This window comes from Phocoena sinus, chromosome 16 (assembly GCF_008692025.1).
Source record: "Phocoena sinus isolate mPhoSin1 chromosome 16, mPhoSin1.pri, whole genome shotgun sequence".
In the NCBI taxonomy this organism is placed as follows: Eukaryota; Metazoa; Chordata; class Mammalia; order Artiodactyla; family Phocoenidae; genus Phocoena; species Phocoena sinus.
The window spans coordinates 6,579,835-6,603,798 of record NC_045778.1 but is presented as its reverse complement, the minus strand read 5'-3'; the positions used below and the strand labels follow the sequence as shown (position 1 = coordinate 6,603,798).

The 23,964-nt window shown below is 40.1% G+C and overlaps 1 protein-coding gene across 8 annotated transcripts in view; it reads left to right on the top strand.

Annotated features, from left to right (window-relative positions):
* The window catches only part of B3GALNT2 (beta-1,3-N-acetylgalactosaminyltransferase 2), a 57,503-nt gene that overhangs the window by 19,111 nt on the left and 14,428 nt on the right, over positions 1-23,964 (top strand). For 6 of the 8 annotated variants that reach the window (XR_004346172.1, XM_032608072.1, XM_032608076.1 and 3 more), the window contains exons 3-5: positions 5,735-5,835; positions 9,655-9,848; positions 14,900-14,995. Coding sequence is in view for 7 of the 8 variants with exons in the window: in XM_032608072.1 (XP_032463963.1) it covers positions 5,735-5,835; positions 9,655-9,848; positions 14,900-14,995 (391 nt within the window). In the remaining variant the exon portion in view is untranslated. The remainder of the gene's footprint in view (positions 1-5,734; positions 5,836-9,654; positions 9,849-14,899; positions 14,996-23,964) is intronic. The other 2 variants (XM_032608078.1, XM_032608077.1) reach the window with 1 other exon arrangement.

Sequence of the window (23,964 nt, the reverse complement as noted above, 5' to 3'; positions counted from 1 at the left end):
GGAGAGATTTCCCTTTCTCTTCTTTGTTCGCACAGCTCCCGGGGCTCAGCTTTGGATTTGGCCCCGCCTCTGCGTGTAGGTCGCGGGAGGGCGTCTGTTCTTCGCTCAGACAGGACGGGTTAAAGGAGCAGCTGCTTTGGGGACTCTGGCTCACTCAGGCCAGGGGGTGGGAGGGGTGCGGATATGGGGCGAGTCTGCGGCGGCAGAGACCAGCGTGATGTTGCACCGGCCTGAGGCGCACCGTGCGTTCTCCCGGGGAAGTTGTCCCTGGATCCCGGGACCCTGGCAGTGGCGCGCTGCACAGGCTCCGGGGAGGGGAGGTGTGGACAGTGACCTGTGCTCGCACACAGGCTTCTTCGTGGCGGCAGCAGCAGCCTTAGCATCTCATGCCCGTCTCTGGGGTGCGCGCTGTTAGCCGGGGCTCGCGCCCGTCTCTGGAGCTCCTTTAAGCAGTGCTCTGAATCCCCTCTCCTCGCACACCAGGAAACAAAGAGGGAAGAAAAAGTCTCTTGCCCCTTCGGCAGGTCCAGACTTTTCCCGGACTCCCTCCCGGCTAGCCGTGGTGCACTAACCCCATGCAGGCTGTGTTCACAACGCCAACCCCAGTCCTCTCCCTGCACTCTGACCGAAGCCCGAGCCTCAGCTCCCAGCCCCGCCCATCCCGGCGGATGAGCAGACAAGCCTCTCGGGCAGGTGAGTGCTGGTCGGCACCGATCCTCTGTGCGGGAATCTCTCCGCTTTGGCCTCCGCACCCCTGTGGCTGTGCTCTCCTCCGCGGCTCCGAAGCTTCCCCCCTACTCCACCCAAGTCTCCGCCCGCAAAGGGGCTCCTAGTGTGTGGAAACCTTTCCTCCGTCACGGCTCCCTCCCACTGGTGCAGGTCCTGTCCCTATTCTTTTGTCTCTGTTTATTCTTTTTTCTTTTGCCCTACCGAGGTACGTGGGGAGTTTCTTGCCTTTTGGGAGGTCTGAGGTCTTCTGCCAGAGTCCAGTAGGTGTTCTGTAGGAGTTGTTCCACATGTAGATGTATTTCTGATGTATCTGTGGGGAGGAAGGTGATCTCCGCGTCTTACTCTTCCACCATCTTCCCCTTGAGCCACTCATAGCAGCTTTCATTCCTTTTCAAGACAGGTTTCTCTAGTTCAGGATCGCAATGATAATAGAACCTATTACCCAGCAAGTGAAAAAAAGGCCTCGGAGTCATCACTACCATCAGAACCACCTTGAAAACCTGCACTTCCTCTAGCCTTTCCCATCTCAGAAAGTAATGACCCATCTCTTGCAGTTGCTCAGATGAAAACTTTGGTGTCTGAGCTGTGAGTGGAGGAGTAAGTCCCCTTTATTGCGTCTGTAAGGGTCGCTCCAGCACGGCAATGGGAATTACACTGGGAGAGGCATTGGAAGTGAAAGGATCTGTCATGCTCACAGGTTCTAGAGACGGAGGCCCGGCACACCACACAGGGGGCCAAATGGGAAGAGGGTCCAAGGAGCGGGCTCACCGAAGCAGGCAGGGAGCCGAGAGAGAGTGAGGACCCGTGGGCAGGGGTCTTTATTTGGGGTCAGGGTGGAGAGGACAAGGAGAAGGTGCGAGGTATTTCACTGTTGGGTTTGAATGTCACAGGGTCACTGTCAGGGGAGGGCAAGAAGGGGAACTTGTGGCAGGGACCAGCCTTGTCACCCGAGTAGACCTGGTCATCGGGGCGGGATGCTTCAGCCTGTTTGTGGGGATGTTGAGGTGTCAGGAAAATATGAGGTTTTTACAATTTACAGTACAGTGTTATCTTGATCTTTCTTTGTCTCATATTGGATCCATTAGTGTATCTTCTCGGCGCTACCTTACGTTGTATCCAGAATCCAACTTCTCAACACCTTTACCACAGCTATCAGAACCACCATCGTGGTCTAGGCCACCATTATCCCTCACCTAGATTATTGCAGAAGCCTCCGTATCTGAATTTCCTGCTTCCACCTTTGATCCCCTGTGTTTTATTTTCCATACAGTGGCCAGAGTGATCCTTTTAAAATTAGTCAAATTATGTCAGTTTTCTGTTCATATTCCTCCACTGACTTCTCTTCTTGCTCAGAGTGAAATCCCAGGTCTTTACTGTGGTCTTTGACCTTATCTACATCTACTTTCCTGCCCTGGCCTCCTCACTGTGCTTCAGTACCCTAAATGTGCTCCTGCCTCAGGGCCTTTGCACTTGCTGTTCCCCCTGCCTGTACCATTCCTCCACTGCATGTCCTCATGGCTCACTTCCTCACTTTCTTCAGGTCTCTGTTTAGATATCATAGCGCTATTCCAACTCTGTCTTCCCTTACTTGACTTTATTTTTCTTTATGATACATATCACCAACTAGCATGTTTATTATATTTAGTTGTATATTTATAAATTGTCTTTCCTCACTGGACTGTGTTTTATGATCATAGGGGCTTCAGCTTTTTTCACTGATGTATTTCCAGCACCTTGAACCTAACTTGGCACAGAGTAGGACACTCAAAAACTATTGAGGGAATGACTCAGAGCTAAATATAATGAGTAGAATTAACATTCAGGCATTCACCAGTAATTTATTTGTTATCATAGCATTCTTACTTTAAATTTAGTAAGCTTGTTGATTTGTTTTATAAAAATGATGGGATACCTATATAAAAGTAGATATTAGCCGGAAACTTCTTCCTGGGGCAGAGTAATTTTGTGGCTCTAGTAAAACTATTGAAGATAGCTTAAAAAAACAAATTTGGTAAATATCTGCAATAACTTAACACATTTATTCATTTCTGTTTATACTTTTATTCTAAATGCTAGTTGTTTATAAAAGGTATTCTGCCTTAATTGGCCGTTCGTAAAAGAAACCGTTTTCATTTCTGTGGTTATGGCTTACTTTCAGGTCTTGCATTTCACTGAAGGAGCCAGACTCCACATATATTTCAAGGATGCTGTTTAATTAAAAGCCTTTGTAGTGAAGCTGTAAGTTGTCAATTTCACAAGTATTTATTAAGTATCCTCTGTATACAGGTAGTATACTATGTATAGTAGAATACATAGATAAATACCATATAGCCTGAGTCTTTATGGAGGCTTGGAGTTTAGTAGAAGGAAATAGATGTAATAGTGTAATAAAATGTTATATGTGCTGTGAATTAAATAGATACAAAATAGCTTGGAGTGTTTGGGAAATTCCATACAGTTCTGTGTATCTGGAGTGCAGAGATTATGGGGTAGGGAGTATATGTGTTTGTGGGTGAGTGTGAGAGAGAGCACTTAGGGAAGGAAAGAGAAGCAGAGAAAGATTATCATATAAAAAGGAAAGAAGGGAGGGCTTATAACTGTTACAACTGTTAGAGGTAGGCAGTGACCAGATTGTTCAGAACAACGTGTTGAGAGTTCAGGGAGCCAGTGAGACCTATTTAGCTCAGCCCCTTAGCAGTCCTTGTCTAAAGTGGTGACCTTTTAAGGAAATAAGGTAATTGAATGTAGAACGAGGAAGAGGAGTCTAGGATGGTTGCTAGCTTTCTAACTTGGAGAATAATGAAATCATCAATCAAGACAAAATGTATTGATACTAGATGAGAAGAGCAGGTTTCTTGGGGAAGGAGCTTAGTTGTGATTTGTTGAGTTTGAGGTATCTGCATGTACCTGTGCTGGTAAATGTTTATTTACTGGCTCTCTGAAGAAAAGCATGCTTATACGTATGTATATGTTTATTATAAATTTTATTGATATGAAGACTGGAGCACATAATTGACAGATAATAGGTATATAATGCTCTCTATTATAACTTCCATATTGATTCTCAGAATGCGTCATTGTTTGCCAGACTTCTGTGTCTATAACCAACCTGTGGCTGCGGTTGACGAGAGTGTAGTTCTGACATGAATATTTCCTTTAAAGATTAAGACTAAAGTGACAACTAAGGTATGTGACAGAACTCTACTCTTAGTCAATGAAGTGACGTCTTTGCTGAATCAGATGATAGGTTTTGAACAATGGAAGAGTATTTCCTCAATTTTTTGTACTATTCACAATGGAATGGCCACAAACATGTCACATTTTTAAGTTTGATCTGCAATACTAACATTTTCTCCATCACTTTAAGTCTAGACAATCAACAGAACAATAAATCAAACCCTTATTTGTAGTGCTTGCCAGTTTCCATGCTTTAAGTGTTCCCACCATGGCCAGTTTCAAGCGACTAATGTGATGTCTCTGAACACAGAGTTGGGGAAGATAGGCAGTGGCACACCATTATAATATCCCCATCATACAGATACAGTGGATACATATAACATCAGAGATGACAGAGAAATAAATAAGAAATGATGAATTTGAGCATTTATTTCCTTTGTTTTTAATGTATTAATTGTAAGTTTATAAATTTAATTTTTAATAAAAGCTGTGCTTAATAACCAGCTCACAAAATTCTTGAAAATTTTGCAGTTGGCCCTCATGACCCAGTGGGAGCAGGCTGTAGTACACAGCTGTCTGTGGGCCGTATAGGTGAAGATGTACGATGAATTCATGGATCTTTTCCTTAGAAGCTGGGTCTAAACTAGAGATGCTAATTCAGGAATCATTCCCAGGCTGGTTGAAGCTTTGGGGATAGAAATTGTCCAGGGAGAGCAAGTGGAAAGAGTGAGTCGAGTGAGAAGGATCCCAGGACAAAGCCCTGGGGGAATATCCACTCTAATGGATGAGCTGGGCAGGAAGAGCCAGGGATCCCACTGAGCAGGGCCACGTGGAGAAAGAGAGCTTTCTAAGGAGACCTGCATTGTCGAGCCCCAGAGAAGTCAAGTAGGGAAGGGTTGAAGAATGTCTGTTGACTGAACAGCAGATTGCTAGTTGTATTGGTGGTAGACATCTCGGTGCAAGTGGTGGGTACTGAAGCTAAAATTTCCATTTTATAAAATGAGTGGGAAATGAGAAACCAGAGGCTGCAGTTTTAGATGTACCTTTGTAGGACTTCACTGTAAAGGAAGTGATGGGGACAAGGACGGATGGTCGGTGGATAGAAATTAATGTCAGACTTCATCGTATTTATAATGTGTAGGGAAGGAGCCATGGGTTACAGGTGGCTAGTGAAGCAAGGTCTACGAGAGGAGGGGTCCTCTTCTGGGGTAGAAAGACTGCTCAAGCAAAAGGAACACTTTGTGAAATAGAAGAAAGCGAGTGAAGGAGATTGCAGGTATAGATGTGTTTTTACGTGTGGGCATGAGAAGTTGTCTTTACCGTAGTTTGCTGTTAAATGGCATGAGCATTTGCTGGTGGCCAGGCCGAACGTACTCACTCCTGCTTTAATGTAGTCCTGCAGTAGAGGGCTTAAACATAAGTCACTTGGTAGTTAGCAGCTCCTAGTTTGCCTGTTCCCCCTTTTTGCTAGACTAGAAGAATTAAGTTAGGGGATTCCCTGGTGGCGCAGTGGTTGAGAGTCCGCCTGCCGATGCAGGGGACACGGGTCCGTGCCCCAGTCCGGGAAGATCCCACATGCCGCGGAGCGGCTGGGCCCGTGAGCCGTGGCCGCTGAGCCTGTGCATCCAGAGCCTGTGCTCCGCAATGGGAGAGGCCACAACAGTGAGAGGCCCGCGTACCGCGTGCAAAAAAAAAAAAAAAAAAAAAGTTATTATTAATCCTAATAAATACTAGTGTCTCAAAGTAAAAGCTCTGAAATGGGCATGAGGAAACATGCATGTGCAAGGTGAAGATCAGTAACTGATGTTAATACCAACACATCTCTCAGTGTGCTTGTGAAGTTCATAATAGGTGCTCATGGCTGTGAGGTGCCTGTGGAAGACAGGGAAGATCCTTATTCCTGCAAACTACTCAACATCACGAATCCAGGTAAGTCTTCTTTTTCCTCAGCCTTACGACTGCTGTATACACTGGTCTTCCCTTACCCACGAGGGATACATTCCAAGACCCCCCGTGGATGCCTGAAATCCTGCTAGAACCAAGCCCTGTGTATACTGTGTTTTTTCCTGTTCGTACATACCGATGATAAAGTTTAATTTATAAATTAGGCACAGTAAGAGATTAATAACAGTAAGTAATAGTAAGATAGGACAATTACAACAACATACTATAATAAAATTTATGTGAATATGGTCTCTCTCTCTCTCTCAAAATATCTTATTGTACAAATTTAATGTCTTTTCCATTTAAGCACTTTTCCTGCACGTAGTCATAACTTTGGCCGTTTGAAGTGTGACAGCAAAATTAGCACAAATTTCTTTTTCCTTGTTTACAACTTCACAGAATATTCTTGCGGTAGATCTTAGCAATCTCAGCATATGATTTTTTTTTTTCCTTATTAAGTGGAGAACTTTTACCCATTCACTTGAAGGAAGCACTTCATGGCTTCTCTTTAGCATATCTGAATTGCCAGCATCACCACTCTTGCGCTTTGCGGCCTTAGTTAAGTAAAATAAGGGTGACGTGAACACAAGCACTGTGATGCCTCGAGGGTTGGTCTGACAACTGAGGTGGCTACTATGTGACTCACCGGTGGGATATGCTGGACAAAGGGATGGGTCACATGCCAGGCAGGGTGGAGATGGATGGCATGAAATTTCATCATGCTGCTCAGGACAGCATGCAGTTTAAAACTTACGAATTATTTCTGGAATTTTCCATTTAATATTTTTGGACCACAGTTAACTGTGGGTAACTGAAAAGCAAAACCACAGATGGCAGGTTGGGGAAGGGGGGATTACTGCACAGGTTTGATGTTGAGGAAGAGTTGTTGAGCTGAATAGTACCGTGGTCTGCTTTTAGCGGACTAAAATCAAACTTGCCTCAAAATGTAGCTTTCATCCTTCCTGACAGACTAACCACTCTGGGCATCTGTGAAGACTCTTCATAGATAGATATGTAATTTTAGGATCCAGGAGAGTTTATTTTTCAGTATGATTCAAACGCATCTGGAAATTCCTTAAGCATAGACAAATCCTGAGTTACTGAAGTTTAAACTTAAGGAAAACTGCTGATTTCACCAGCCTGCTGGTTTATAATAGCCTTGATACAAATATTGTGACTCAGCTTTCTCTAAGAATTATTGCCTAAGCTTCTGCAAGAGAAACAAATAGTAAAAAAAATTGAAAATACAAGTAATATTTTTTTATTCCTTACAGTTAAAATTTTGTGATAGTTCTGATGAGGATGAAGAAAGGTGATCCTAATTAGGTTCTCCGTTTTACCAGGGAACCAATTTTAGAAAGTTGATAACTCTATACCTGTATATCTTTATTTATTAGCATTTCCCATTATGTTCAGCTGTGGTTCTAAGGGAGATGAAACTCTCCCAAATCTTAAATGTACTGATTATGACTTCAGGTGGTTTAAGATTTGTCACACCTCTATAATTATATGCACCTTGCCTTTGTAGGCAGCAGTAGTGTAATGGTTAAGAGCGTGGGTTCTGGAGTCAGGCCTCCTGGCTTTAAGTCTAGGCTGCATCATTTTCTAGCTGTATGACCTTCGAACAATTATTTACTACTCTCTGCCTCAGTTTTGTCATCTGTAAACCAGGGGTAAACAGTACTTACCTTATAGGGACTGACTTGAGGATGAAATACGTTGATACATATGAAATATTTAGAATAGTTCCTGGGACATGTTCAGTATTTAATATTGTTATTTTTAAAGGACCTGCCTTTTTATAAAATTGGGTTGCAATCATATTTTTTAATAAATTGGACCATATTTTCAGGTCTGCATTGTAAAGCAGAGGTTTCTTACTTAGGATGTCTATGAATTTAGTTAACAGTGTAAGCAAAATTTTGTGTATGATTGTTTTTTTCTGGGGAGAGGGTGATTTAGCTTTCACTGGGGTCCCAAAGGGACCATGAACCTAATAAAATATTGTATCACTGATGATGTAAGAGTAGCCTAGAACAAATTATGTTTGAAATCCAAAACCAAGCCAAACCAAATTTTAAGAAACCTTACCTTTAGATTAACCAGACTTTTACTATTTTAAGTGCTATTACTCATTAATGGTAAAAGAGTGGAGTTTTTCACTAATAGAAAATTTTCATATATATAATACCTAGGTTACCAGTTTTTAAAAATAGATATAACTAAATTACCATTGAACCTAATTTTATCTCTTTGATAATTTAAATGGCATTTAGATTTATTTAAATACCTTAAGGTCGCCGTGAACATTAATCATCATGGTACTCTTGGGTGTATAGAAGTTTGATTAATAGCAGGCTATCTTGTGTCCAGGTAGCTTGAAGTTCAAGGTGCATTTGTTTTAGGTAGAAAATAGTTGTGTTACAATGTGCTTAACCTACTGCCTTTAATGGACATGCTTCACTTTGGATATCCTATTTACTGAGTATATTAAAGAGAAAAACTTTCGTTATTATCCACTATATTTGGAGTCTAGACTCTCTGGCCAGTGCTTGCCCCAGCCCATGACAAAATCTGTGTCCTCCTTTTTTCCCTCCTGCTCATGTGTGTAATTGGGAAGGAGCCATCAATTCCATTTAGTCACATTTTATTGAGCATCCACTAAGTGTAAAATAGCGTTGTAGGAACTCTAAAGTAGGGATCCAAATGATCTGCTGGGGTATGGGAAGAAAACAGGATTTCTTTTTATCTGAAAAAAAAATGTAATCTTTATTAATATTGAATATATTAACTGACATTAATATGTGTATATTTTGTACATAAATATGACATTAATATGTGTACAAATGTTTTTAACTGGGTTGTGTGATCTGTAAAGTTGGAAAACCACAGCTCTAAAAAACACAAAGAACTTTGATAAAATAATCTTTTAAAATAAGTTTTTATGTTATTTCTCAAGGCGACACTGATATTCTCAGCCATATTAGCTGCTTCATGTAATCTATCCTGATTCATTTATGGTAATTGAGAAATTTTTCCAAAAAGGACTGTTTTTGGCTTTGATTAGACAGATCTCTGGGGGGATAGAGAAAGCACTGAATTAGAAGTCAGTAAATCTGGGTTTGATTCCTGGCTCTGCCACTTTCTGTGACCTTAATCAGATGTATCTCTGGGCCTCATTTTCTTAATCTGTAAACTGGAGATAATGTCACAACCACATAGAGTAGTTGTAAAGATTAAATATGATGGGAGGTGGCACACAGTAGGTGGTCAGAAATGCTTACTGTGTTTGATGTGCTTGTCTTGTTATTTGAAGTGATTTCAGTTACTTTCGTACTGTGATAATTGCCCGACATCACAGAAATTGCTCAACAAGACGTGAGATTTTTGGAATTTGCAGAGCAAGGCTAAATTTACTCATTGTTTATGACTGCAATTAGTACTGTTTTTATTATCCCCATTTATCCAACCTTTCCTAATAGATGCCTTTAAATTTTATATTCCCCTGTAGCGTTTATACATACAGACGCACACGTGTATAAAAAAAGTTTATTAAAGTAGTTCTTAAATATTTTACTTAGATGTGGTTGAAAACTTCATTCTTAAATTTCAAAATGAGGGTTTTTTTTTTTTTTCTGGAAGCAGCCATATTTCTGAAGCACTTTAAAAATGTATTGCCATTTGTGAGAGAATTATATAACATATAATTATCTAGATTTTGCTATCAAGCCCACTTCATATTAGTAAAATAAAAGTTTGTTTTCGTTTGATTATGTAAAACTCCTTTTCTCATTACTTCCTTAGTTTTGAATCAGGAAATTGAGGCATTCAGTCTTTTGGAAGACACTTCATCAGGGCTCTCTGAGGACCGAGTTGTCAGCGTGAGCTTCCGAGTTCTCTATCCAATCGTTATTACCAGCCTCGGGGTGTTTTATGATGCTAGTGATGTGGGTTTCCAGAGGAACATCACCGTCAAGCTTTATCAAGCAGAACAGGAGGTATGCACTGCTTCGTACATGCTTTTCTCCACTTTTCTCTTTCAAAATCATCAGCTTTTCCTCATGGCAACGAGTAGGTTGGGAGACTTCCACCTTTCTTCCCTTACTGATTAGACACATTATAGTGTAATGTATTACAGTGCTAGTTTGAGGAGAGAATTCTAATGAATAAATGTGTTATACCTAGGAAAGGAGGAGTTGGACCAGATTAGAAATTTCCAACCTAAAATCCCCTAAATCCTAAGGAATTTCAAAAGTTGATAACGAATATTTAAAGTTTGGGACTTACAGGTATAAGCAAGTCTTATTGCCTCTTTCTTCCAACCCTAAAAGTCTATCACCATAATACAGGCTAACAGCTGCTTTAAATCTTTTTTGTAATAAGGGTGTAGAGGGAATAAAAGTTTAAAACAGCTAGGGTTACTGTTTCTGATATTTGAGAGAACCTAATTTGTTCACAGAGTGTATCTGAAGGAGTGTAGCAAGGAATTGTATTTAAAAAGATCTGTCCCTGAGTTTTAAACTGCAGAAATCTTGAAAGAATTATACAATGAGCACCCGTATATCCACCACCTAAATTCTACAATATTTTGTTGTATTTGCTTTATGACATCTATAGTCATTCATTGATCTTTTTTTTAAAATGTATTTTAGATTAACTTACAGGCATCAGTACCCTTCAACCCTAAACATTTTAGTGTGCATATAATTAACTAGACTTTAATATTTGTTTATGGTTTAAAAAAATTTACAGAGTATAAGGTGCATTCAGTTGTTTAAACTGTGTAAACCTGTGTAATCCAAACTCCTATTACCCAACCCCATTACCTAGAGGCAACCACTGTTCTAATTTTTTTTTTTTAACATGGACTAGTTTTGCCTGTTGTAGGATTTTATGTATAAATAGAATCATATACTAAGCACTCTCCTGTGTAAGGCTTCTTTCACCCAACATAATGGTTTTGAAACTCATCCGTGTCATTGTGTGTATCAGTGAATTTTTCATTTTCCTTCTTTTAATTGCGAAGTTGTATTCCAACAATATATGATGTTTATGTGTTCTGTTGATGGGCATGTGGAATGTTTCCAGGGTTTTTCCTCCTTTATTCTGTTACTGTGATGAATTACATTTATTAACTTTGCAGTGTTAAATCAATTTCCTATTCCTCTTGATCACAACATATTATTCTTTATATATTGCTGGAAATTGTATTTCTTGTGCATGGCATGTAGTTGGGTCTTCCTTTTTATCCAGTCTGGGAGTCTCTGCTTTTTACATGGAGGGTTATTCCATTTATATTTAATGCATTTATTAAAGTGGTTGGATTTCAGTTTTTCATTTTGCTGTTTGTTTCTGTTCTACTTTTTTTATTTGTTTCTCTTTTCCTCTGTTTCCTGCCTGCTTTCGGGTTAATAGAGTATTTTTTACAATTCCGTTTTAACTTTTCTGTTGTTCTTTTAGCTACTGCTCTTTGTACTATTACTTTGTGGGAGCTTGGTTGACATAAGAATTACAATATATATCCTGAACTTTTCAGTCTTCTTTAAGTTAACGTTGTACCCCTTCATGTAAAATATAAGAACCTTGCCACTATATAATTCCATTTACCATCCCCTGTCTTTGCTCTAGTTGTCATATGCCTTATATCTATATGTGCTATAAATCCCACAACACAGTGTTACAATTTTTGCTTTAAACAGCTAACTGTATTAAAGTAATTTAGAGGAAAAAGCCTTTTATATTTGCCCACTTACTTACCATTTCTGGTGCTCTTCATTCCTCCTGAATGTCTCCTTTGGCCCAAATCAAATCCTTTACCAATTTTTGTAGTGCAGGTTGACTGGTGATGATTTTGCTTAGTTTTCATTTTTCTGAAAATGTTTTTAATTTGCATTTATTCTTCCCCTCCTTTATTTTTGTGGGATATTTTCTGGATATTGAAATTCTAGGTCGACTTTATTTTCTTTTCAATATTTTGAAGATGTCATTCCAGTGTTTTCTGGCCTCCATTTTTTCTGGTGAGAAGTCAACCTTTCTTCATGTTGTTCCCATGTATGATGTATGTAATATGGGTTTTGTTTTTTTCCTGGCTAATTTTAAGATTTTTCTCTTTATATGTATTTGGTTTTAAGCAGTTTGGCTGTGTTGTACCTTGGTGTGGTTTTTCTTTGTTCTGCTCAAGGTTTGCCAAGTTTTTCAATCCATAAATTTATGTCTTTTACCAAATTTGGGAAACTTTCAGCTCTTATTTCTTCAAAAATTTTTTCCCAGCCCCATTTCTCTCTACTCATTCTGGGATTCCAGTTACATGTATGTTAGACCTTTTGGTACTGTCCTGCAGATCACAAAACTGTTTTTTCTTTTTTTCAGTTTTTTCTCTCTTTTTCAAATTTGATAATTTCTGTTAATCAGTATTCAAATTTATTGACTCTTCTGTCATATCAAATCTGTTAAGCCTAGCCAGTGAATTTTTTTTTTAGATGTACTCTCTAGTTCTAGAATTTCCATTTAATTCTCTTTTGTAATTTATATTTCTCTAAAATTTACTATTTTTCTAAATTCATTTTGAGCATATTTTCTCTGTGGGCTTGACCTTACTTGTAATAAGAGTTTTAAAATCCTGTGTCTGCTATTCTAAATTGGAGTCATCTTGGCCTGTCTTCATTGATTATCATTGTTTCTCTTGCACATGGTAACATTTTCCTGTTTTATCTTACATCGAGTAACTTTGGATTATATCCTAGATATTGCGAATAATTCATTATAGGATCTCTGGATCCTATTATATTCTTTGAGGAGTATTGATTTTTTGTTTGTTTCTTTTAGCAGTCAGTTAAATTAGCTGGGCACAGACTCTAAACGCTGTCTTCCTTGTAGTGAGCAGCAGCTGAAATCTCTATTCTTTTGGACGTAGATGGGCTGCTTGGATTCTGCTTTGAATATGTACTTCGTGAGTCAGCCACAGATTAGGACAGAATTTATGTGAAGAACTGAGGATTCTGTCTGTGACCCTTTCCTTTCTGGGGTTTTCTTCCTCACTTGTTAGCTGATGTGTTTGTCTCCACCCTGCCTTCTGATTTGCAAACAGAAAGACTGCAGTTTTTATTTCAGAATTTTAGTTGCCCCCTGAGGTATGCCTCAGACAAAGAGCCATTAAAAAACAAAAAGTGGGGGAAGCACACCCAGTGTCTTTCTCATCTCCTTGGTATTGCTTTTCCTCCAGTTTCTGCCGGCTTTGTGTGCATTCCAGTGCCTTCAGCTCTTTCTTTTTTTTAAATGTTTTGTCTACTGTTCATAATTGTTATCTATAGGAGAATTGGTCTTGATATCACTGGAAGCAGAACTCTGTTCGTTTTTTTTAGGCGTCTTTTAAAATGTTTTTATATTTATTTATTTCTTGGCTGTGTCGGGTCTTAGTTGTGGCACACGGGGTCTTAGTTGCGGCATGTGGGCTCTTTGTTGCGGCATGCGGGCTCTTTGTTGTGGCATGCGGGCTCTTTGTTGTGGCATGCTGGTTCCAGAGCCTGTGGGCTCAGTAGTTGCAGTGTGCGGGCTCCAGGGTGTGTGGGCTCTGTAGTTGTGAACAGGCTCCAGGGCACATGGGCTCTGTAGTTGTGGTGCACAGGCTGTCTACTTGTGGCGCACGGGCTCAGTAGTTGCGCCACGCAGGCTTAGTTGCCCCATGGCATATGGGATCTTAGTTCCCCGACCAGAGGTTGAACCGGCGTCCCCTGCATTACAAGTTGGATTCTTAACCACTGGACCACAGGGAAGTCCCCCTGTATTATTGTTAATGTTGGTTGTTACTAACAGGGTACAATGTTACAGTCGGCAATAAACACACAAATGAAGGTTAAATTTCTTGTTTGCAGTTTATCCTAGTCCTTTGTCCTCTGAAGAATTTATGTAGTTTGTAAATGTGCTTAATTACATAAATATAAATATAAGAGAGGGAACAAATCTTAGTGATGATTCCAGCCATTATGATTCCAGTGAGAAAAGCTTTGTCATGTTACTCAAGTATAGGAGTTCATATATTATTGTGGTTAAAGGTTTCATTGATATCGAAGCTCAAATAGGTAACTGGAATAGCAGTACTCTGAATTCCACTGTCAACCTTATCTAGAAATTAGGATCAGTCTTGAATGTTTTTCGATACTTAATTTTCTTAGTATATATAGTCTTTTTTAAAACTATTCATAATGTTTGAGTTGTCACTCAAGTAGTTTGGTTCAGATGTACAGTATTTTGGTCATGTTGATTTCACTTTTAGTTGCCATGTTTTTACCCAAGGAGAGGTTAATCTTTGTCCTCAAGGAAGGCCTAATCCCAGGTGGATCATAATGGGTTCACAGGGAGTCACGATGTAAAAAAAATATTACCCTAGTGTTGCCAAGAGCTGATGTTAATGAAAGAACTACGCTAACTCATTAACCCCCTTCATTCTGAACTTCTGCATGGTCTTGGTGGCTTTAACAGCAGCGTCCCCTGTGGCAAATCGGTGTCTAGAATAGGTGTGAGAACAAGGAAGTGTTCTTGCCCAAAACAAGAAGTAAGGGCCCAAAGCAAACAATAGACATAATGAGGATCAGTTCTCTTTTATGTTCCCTTTTTTGTTTTTGTTTGTTCTTCTAAAGGTTCTTTTTGAAGGGGGATTCCTGAGTACCTTTGTTCTATGTAGAAATCTCTGATCTTTCCGTTTATTCTTAACCCTTTGCGGCTAAACCTAATAAGTCGGCTTAATTTAACACCTTACACTTTCCCTAATGCTCCTCATTTCAAGGTGTCTTTTTTTTTTTTTAAGGTTATCTGGATTATATTTAGTGTTTTAGAACTTCATGACAACTTTGGTTATCTTCAGTAGCTTTATTTAATAACCATGATTGCACTAGAAAACCCGAATGATGCCCAAACCGCAGTGGAACAATGTTAGTGACTGTGGTCGGGGCCACTGAGAATTTAGCTGACCAACATGTAACTTGAAAACTTGCTGCATGTGCCGTGTCTGACATAGGGTATTTCTTCTTGTCTTTTTCTCCCCGATCTGTAGGAGGCCCTCTTCATTGCTCGCTTCAGTCCTCCGAGCTGTGGGGTGCAGGTGAACAAGCTGTGGTACAAGCCTGTGGAGCAGTTCATCTTACCAGAGGTACAGGCTGTAGTAAAGAGACTCTGGTCCCAGTGCAGGCTGCTGTCGGCCTGAGGATGTGCTTCCAGAGGCAGACACTGCATATTCTCCTGCTAGGACAACTCTCCAGAGTGGTGGATGAGGCTACCAGCGGGGATGTACTAAGCTGTAGCACTCTGCATTCCTCCCTCCAGAGAGCTACATCATACCCCAAAGGTTCCAAACCTCACTTTGAAAAGCATTGCATGTTACCATGGTTTATTTAGTGGAGTAGAGGACTGCATGAGTGCTCTAGTGACAAAGGATAGTAATAGGTGTGGTTGATAGAAAGACCAGGCACAGGTACCATTTGAGTAAGTCAAATAGTTTGCTTATCTAAAGAATAGGGGGGGAGGAGGGAAGTGCAGACAGGATAATGGCAAAGAGATCTGTCACATTTCCAAGATAAATAAAACTTCTCCAAGTAGTGGAAGATGTTTGAAAACATAACTCTTAGGTAGGGACCACCTCAGCTGCCAGGTGCCCTCATCAGCCCTGGAGTTAAGCCCAAATGTATTTGTATTACACTGTGTATTACACAGCTGGACATGAACACATTGTTCATCCATCAGCCTCAGCCTTTCCAGGCTATTGCAGTCTTGTCTGAGTACATTTCTGAACAGCATGCTTTGGAACCACAGTGTAGGGGTCAGTTTCCCTGTCATCTCTGGCGGTCACTTTAGATGAGCTCTAGTTGACAAGTTCCCCCAGTGACATGAACGCTGAATTAAGATGTGGAAGCTGGATGATTGACCAGCCCTGCTGGCTAACCAGGAAACATCTTTCTACCACCAGGCGTGTGGGTTGCTGTTCACATTTATGCAACAGCAAAGTCACACATTTTATAAGGTGCTGTGTATCTTTGGAGTCGAGTACAGGTAGTTAAACTTTGCATGTTAATTCTGTGACTGTTAAAGGGAGCTCCTTTGTTTCACCTATGGGTACCTCTGTTTAAAAGCATTTTACAGAAAAGCAAAACTAAAACATACTGGAAAAAATTTTCCAGTTTCTCAGTGTTATAAAAAAGACTGTAGTGAACATCCTTACACTCTGTTTTGTGTACATAACTGGTTATTTTCTTAGGATGAATTGTTGGTTCAAATTTCTGCACATTTTTGAGGCAGATAATTTCTTTCTGGAGGACAGTTTAGCAGTTTGTATCAATTTGAATAATCATCAACATTATATGAGAATGCCTATTTACCTATATATATGACTTTTTAAAATTCCATATATGAACTTTCTTCCTTGTTAAGTGAAGTATGTACCATCAAAGGTATATCTTACTCTTAATTAAAAGTAGTGGTTCAACTAAGTAGTATTGGCCAAGTGTTGGATCTCAGTTTTTGAAGGAAGCTACTCTTTGGTTTATTTACTCATTGACTCAGAAAATATTTATTGAGAACTTAGTATATGCCAAGCATGGGGGCTATTTGAGACGTAGTACAAAGATCCCTGCCCTTAAAGCAGTTTATGTCCAAGTGAGGATAGAAGAGCCAGCACTGATATTCTGCTTAGCTTGCTGTGTCCCAGGCACAGCTGTAAGCAGATTTCCTGCACTGATTGGTCCGCTCCTTTAGGATTGAAGCGAGTCCTGCCTTTCTGCTCAGAACCAGCATGGGCAGAACCTCACTCAGACTCTGCGATTCCCAGGGGAGAGGAGTGTGACTCTGAGGGGACCAGGAGCACGAGCGCCGCGTTAGGTGCTCTCCAGAAAGGTCTGGAGCCTGCTGGAGGATTGATTTTCACAGACCACTCACGCGGGTTGGCACGAATAGGAAAGGAAAGGCTGCCGCGCCTGGAAGGCAACGTGGGCGGCACGTTCGGGTGCAGGTGCCTGAGCAGCCGCCTGTGGGTGAGGTTGAGTCCCTCGCTGCCACTCGGTGGCTCTGTGACCTGGAGCAAGCTCCTTCGCCTCACTGCGTCTCTTCCCTCCTTTGTCAGAGGCACCCAGTTCAGAGGGTTACGCTAGGGCATAAATGATTTCCTAGATGGAGAATGTTTAAAACATGCCGCCACATGGTGAGCATTCGGTAAAGAAATGTGCGCTGGCTTCTTCACTGCTGGTCCTCCTCTGGACTTGTGGTTCTTCAAAAGCGGTGTCTCTCCCCCCGGGCTGTTTGGCCCTAGGGGACACTTAGCAGTGTCTGGAGACAACCCTGTGTGGAGCAGCGCTGGCATCTTGTGGGCAGAGGCCAGGGATGTTTCGAACATCGCACATCGTACAGGACACGTCCCCACAGCAGAGAATTATCTGGCCCCAGATGTCAGCGGTGCGCAGGTAGAGAAACTCCAAGAGGAAGGAGTCACAGTGTGGGGCAAGGAGAAAGAAGATATGCTGTAATATTAACTTCAGGCTAATCACAGTCTTATGGGGCCTGCTCCATTATCTTGGTCAGCCTCGTAGAAAGAATCACAGTGTTTGATGAGTCCACAAAAAAACATTACTTTCCCTTAGAATGTCCTTGTCCTTAGGAAATACATGCTGAAGTCAAGGTGAAATGTATTTTACTTTCAAGTGATTGAACAACAAAGAACAACAGAAAAGAATGTGTGTCTAGAGACAGAGATAAAGCACATGTGGCCAGGGACTTCCCTGGCGCTCCAGTGGTTAAGGCGCCACGCTTCCACTGCAGGGGGTGCATGATTGATCCCTGGTCAGGGATCTAAGATCCCGCCTGTTGTGCGGCGCGGCCAAAAAGTTAAAAAAAAAAAAAAAAAAAAAAAAAGGCACATGTTGCCAAATGTTAACAGTTGGTGAGTCTAGGGGATTTGGGTGGTAATTTCAACTTCTGTAGGTTTGAAGCTTTTCAGAATAAAAATTAGGTTGGGGCAAGGAGCTGCCTTCCTTGCCAGTGTTCAGGATGGTATATATGGCAGTAGGTACTCAGGACGGGAAGGACTCAGCCAAGTCAGGTAGTGGCCGTTTTAGTTATTAAGACTTCTACTGGCTAAAGCCTTGTGATCTTTATTTCCCTTGACGCTTTAAGCTAAACTAGCTTTTGGTTTTTCATTACATCTGAATAACGTTTTTTCCTTCTATAAACACGCAGTTATTTAATAGTGTCTGCATCTGGGGGAGTAGGATTATGGATGATTTTTATTTTCTTCTCTCTGTGTATTTATTTTCTAAATGTTCTGAAATAAATATATATTAGCTTTTATTAAAAGAAAAAAACTTTTAAAGATAACATATTCTTTCCTTTTACACAAAATCCTATTTTTGTTGAAAACCTGTTTAATTTTATATAGATACTCATTTTTGCTGCCTCAAGCCTATTTGGGCTTATTTGCACAGAAAACATGATAGTGATGAATGGGTTTGCCTGCCTGCCTATCATCAGCAGAGTATGCCCGAAGAAGAACAGATCGTTGATCCCAGTTGCGAGGGAGAAGTGGTTGATTTGTTCATCATCTTATTCCTTCCACACTTCACAGTCGGCTAGAGTAACGTCAGCAGTATGGCTTGTCAGCTAAGCAGGGCTCTTGCACTGTTTTCGTCGTGTGACTCACTAAAGCATAAATCTCACTGGGGGGTCACAAATTTAAATGGAGACTGCTGTGTGTTTCTTTTAAAATATTTATTTCTCTAATTTCATATTTCTCTTAGTGCACCTGAAACCTGAAACTAATTTCAATATATTTTCATTCAACTCGAGTCACTAGAGACAGTATTGTTAGTATCATGGGTGCTTATATACTTATTTTTTATGAAAGTTGAAATTCTTTAGAGGTAGTCATTTCTCCAATCTACAAGAAATCGTTAACAGTTACAGGTACAAAAGTACTGTGTATGTTTAAGCTACTCTGTTGGTTTGGATGACGAGTTAGAAATAGGACACAGAAGAATGGACAGCATAGGTTGCACATAGCTCACTTACGTTATGGGTGAGAGGACTTATGAGAGCTCATTTTTCTAACCTATACCGTGCTGTTCTTTCCTACCTTTTCCTTTGGTTTTATGATTTTAGCAGGGAATTGCCATAAAGAAGCTGTTTCGCATCTGCAGAGATTCCTAGCTTTGTGATTACTTTGTATGAGAGTAGAAAGTAGGCATGTGAGAGAAGTGGGGAATAGAAATTTAACTGTGCCATGGAGCAGCTACAGGGGAGGTGGAGAAGGTAGAACCCCTCCCTCCTCTCATAACAAAAACAACTGGTTATCAGTTGAGTGAATAAAAAAAAAGCAGGATCACTTTTTGGGCCAATGGGTTTTTCTAGTAATTACTCAGTTTAGTCAACATTGTTGATGTTATATCACAACCCAGTCAAACAAAATGGAGTTGGGTGCCGGGCAGAGTCAGGTGCCAAGGGTCAGTTGACTGGACTGGACAGAGGATTACTTGATTTGTCATCATATCTGCCAGATTTGTAGTTTCAAGGTGAAGCTTTTCTGAGGTCACTATAGCTTTTACTTTGGTATGGTTCATTTGGAACTATAATTGCAAAGATTCCCAGTGACCTAACTGCCACCTCCAGGGGACACTTACCTGGAGTCCTTACCCTAGCTGACTGCAGTTTTCTCTTAGCTTATATGATATGCATTCTTCTGGTTCAGCTTAATCTGGCCCAGTCCTTCTTCCCAGTACATAACTTCATTATCTCCTCTTTCGTTTTCCCCTTAAACGTTAATCATTAGGATGTGATACCCAGCCTTCTGTTTATTTTACTCATTCTTCCTAGACAGTTTCATCTATCACCACCTGTTTACTGCAGCCCAGATTTCTTATGAACTCCATACACACTTCAGCCACCTACTGAACTCCTCCACTTGGAATGTCCTCTGGGCGTTCTATGGTGATAGCATCTCCAGCCCACCCATTCTCATCTCCTCCTGTATTTTCAGTCTTGGGTCATAGTAGCTCCTTTTTCTCAGGCACCCAAACCAGAATCGTGGGCTTTAATCCTCAATTCTCATATCCAAGCACTCACTAAGTCCTATCATTTCTTTCTCTGAAACTTATTTGGCATCAGGCCTTCCAAACTTTATCACTATTAAAGTTTTAGAAGAAAGTAAAGTATCCCAAGGGGAAGAGGTCGTTGTTGCCAGGAGAAAGACACATGATTAACCCAAAGCAGCCTCACACAGTCGAGGGTCTAGGACTTAGCTTTTGGGTCCTAATGCTGACCTTGCGGAATGTATAAACCAGAATGTCTATTGATTCATGTTCGATGGGTGTTAGCTCATTAGAGTGGTTTGAATTCTTGTGGCCACCAGCTAGGAACCTCCTTCCTGATATGTCAAGGCACCTAAAAAACAATCTGAACTGTACTTGGTTCGGGCATTGAATTTGATTACAGCAGTGGGAGGTGGTGGGTGTTTTTGAGAGCTGCCTCATCCAGGTAGGATGTGACCAGAGTGCTTTATATCTTCCAATTATTCTGTCTACCCTTAGACATTGCTACTTGTTGCCAAAATTCTCTCTTAGACCAGCTTTCCTATAGTGTTTTAAGGTATTGATTTTACTAATTAAGCTTCAACCTTAGAGCTCTTCCCAGTTATTGGAAACATTGTTTCTTTTACTTGAAGAATTTAATTAGTTCAACTCAGAGGGCAGTCTCTTTAAATTTATTTATTTATTTAATTGAGATATAATTGACATACAACATTATATTAGCTTCAGGTATACAATAAAATGATTCAATATATGTATTTGTTGCAAAATGATCAACACAAGTCTAGTTAATATCCATCACCAGACATAGTTACAAATTTTTCTTATGATGAGAACTTTTAAGATCTACTCTCTTAGGGGCTTCCCTGATGGCGCAGTGGTTAAGAATCCGCCTGCCAGTGCAGGGACATGGGTTCGAGCCCTGGTCCGGGAAGATCCCACATGCCGCGGAGCAGCTGAGCCCGCGAGCCACAACTACTGATCCTACGTGCCACAACTACTGAAGCCCACGTGCCACAACTACTGAAGTCCGCGAGCCTAGAGCCCATGCTCCGCAACAAGAGAAGCCACTGCAGTGAGAAGCCTGTACACTGCAAGAGTAGCCCCAGCTCGCCACAACTAGAGAAAGCCCGCGTGCAGCAATGAAGACCCAATGCAGCCAAAAATATATATATAAATAAATAAATTTATTAAAAAAGAAAAATCTACTCTCTTAGCAACTTTCAAATATACAATACAGTATTATTAACTACAGTCACCAGGCTGTACATTACATCCCCAAGACTTATTTTTTTGTAAGCAGAAGTTTGCACCTTTCGATCACCTTCACTCGTTTTAGCCACCTCCCACCACCCACCTCTAGCAACCACCCATCTGTTCTCTGTATCTATGAATTCAGTTCTTTTTGTTTATTTTAGATAAGTGAGATCCTTATGGTATTTGTCTTTTTCTGTCTGACTTATTTCACTTAGTGTAATGCCCTTGGGGTTCATTCGTGTTGTCACAAATGGCAAGATTTCATTCTTTTTAATGGCTAGTAATATTCCATTATATAGATACCATATTTTCTTTATCCATTCATTCATTGACGAACACTTAGGTTGCTTACATGTCTTGGCTCTTGTAAATAATGCTGCAGGGAGCATGGGGGTGCATATATCATTTTGAGTTAGTGTTTTCATTTCCTTTGGATGAGTACCCAGAAGTGGAATTGCTGGATCATATGCTAGTTCTATTTTTAATTTTTTGAGGAACCTCCAAACGTTTTTCTGTAGTGGCTGCCTCAGTTTACATGCTCATCAACAGTGCACAAGTGTTCCGTTTTCTACACATCCTTGCCAACGCTTATTTCTTCTTTTCAGTACTAGCTGTTCTAACATATATGAGGCGATATCTCATTGTGGTTTTGATTTGCATTTCCCTTATGATTAGTGATGTTGAGCATCTTTGCATGTACCTGTTCACCACCCGTATGTCTTCTTTAGGGAAATGTCTATTCAGATACTCTGCCCATTTTTTAAAACTGGCTTCTTTGGCTTTTTGTTATTGAGTTGTTTGAGTTCTTTATATATTTTGGATATTAACTCTTTATCAGATACATGATTTTGCAAATATTTTCTCCCTTTCAGTAGGTTGCCTTTTCCTTTTGTTGATAGTTTCCCCTGCTGTGCAGAGCTTTTTAGTTTGCTATAGTACTACTTGTTTATTTTTGTTTTTGTTGCCTTTGCTTTTGGTATCAAATCCAAAAACTCATACCCCGAGACGGATGTCAAGTAGCTTACTGCCTATGTTTTCTTACAGGAGTTTCCTGGTGTCAGGTCTTATGTTCAAGTTTTTTTTTTTTTAACACATTTGAGTTGATTTTTGTGTATGGCATAAGTTAGTGGTCCAGTTTCGTTCATGTTAAGCACGTGGCTGTCCAGTTTTCCCAACACCATTTGTGGAAGAGACTGTCCTTTCCCTGTTGTATATTCTTGGCCCCTTTGTTGTGAATTAATTGACCACATATGCATGGGTTTATTTCGGGGCTCTATTCTGTTCCACTGATCTATGTGTATGTTTTTTTGCCAACACCATATTGTTTTGATTATTGTAGCTTTGTAATATAGTTTGAAATCAGGAAGCATGATGCTTCCCACTTTGTTCTTCTCTCTCTAGATTGCTTTGGCTATTTGGGATCTTTGATTCTATACAAATTTTAGGATTGTTTGTTCTATTTCTGTAAGAAATGCCATTGGTATTTTGATAGGGATTGCACTGAATCTGTAGATTGCTTTGTGTAATATGGACATTTTAACAAGTTTTAATTCTTCCAATCTATGATCATGGAATATCTTTCCATTTATTTGTGAATGGATAAAGAAGATGTGGCACATATATATAATGGAATATTACTCAGCCATAAAAAGAAACAAAATTGAGTTATTTGTAGTGAGGTGGATGGACCTAGAATCTGTCATACAGAGTGAAGTAAGTCAGAAAGAGAAAAACAAATACTGTATGCTAACATATATATATATATATATATATATATATATATATATATATATATATATAATCTAAAAAAAAAAAAGGTTCTGAAGGACCTAGGGGCAGGACAGGAATAAAGATGCGGACATAGAGAATGGACTTGAGGACACAGGGAGGGGGAAGGGTAAGCTGGGACGAAGTGAGAGTGTGGCATGGACTTATATATACTAACAAATGTAGAATAGATAGCTAGTGGGAAGCAGCCGCATAGCACAGGGAGATCAGCTTGGTGCTTTGTGTCCACCTAGAGGGTGGGATAGGGAGGGTGGGAGGGAGACGCAAGAGGGAGGAGATAGGGTGATACATATATATATGTATAGCTAATTCACTTTGTTATAAAGCAGAAACTAACAGATCATTGTAAAGCAATTATACTCCAATAAAGATGTTTAAAAATAAATAAAATAATTCTGAAAGAACATTCTTAGTATATAAAATATACAGTATTAATTTATTAAAGCTTACACAGCTTAATAAGAAAAATATAACTCAGTAGCTAAATGGCAAAGAAGCATGACAAGGCAATTCCCAGAAGAGACTACAGTTCATAAACATCATGAGAAATCAAAAGAAACACCAATTAAATGAGGAACCGTTTCTTTAAATCTACTAAATTAGCTTAACTTCTTTTACTAATATCCCATACTGGGAAGAGGACAATGCAACTGGTATTCTTATAAATTGCTAATGACACTACAGGTAGAATTTGTTTTTGAAAAGCAGTTTGGCAGTGTGTACCAAAATCCAAAGTATCTCTATTCCTGTCCCAGTAATTTCACCTCTCGGAATTTATTTTAAATAAAAAACAAAGTATTGGGGAAAAATAAACATTTACACCAAAACACGCCTCACATTATTTTAGTAGCTATTTGGTAGTATCCAGATGTCCAACGGTAGGGAGATGTCTGAGTGAATCAGGATGCATTCACTCAGCAGTATTGCTACAAGTACTTAAAAAAGCGGTTGTAACAGCAGCAGTCGCATAAAGAAATGCCTTTGATGCAATGGGAAATGACAGCAGCATGTA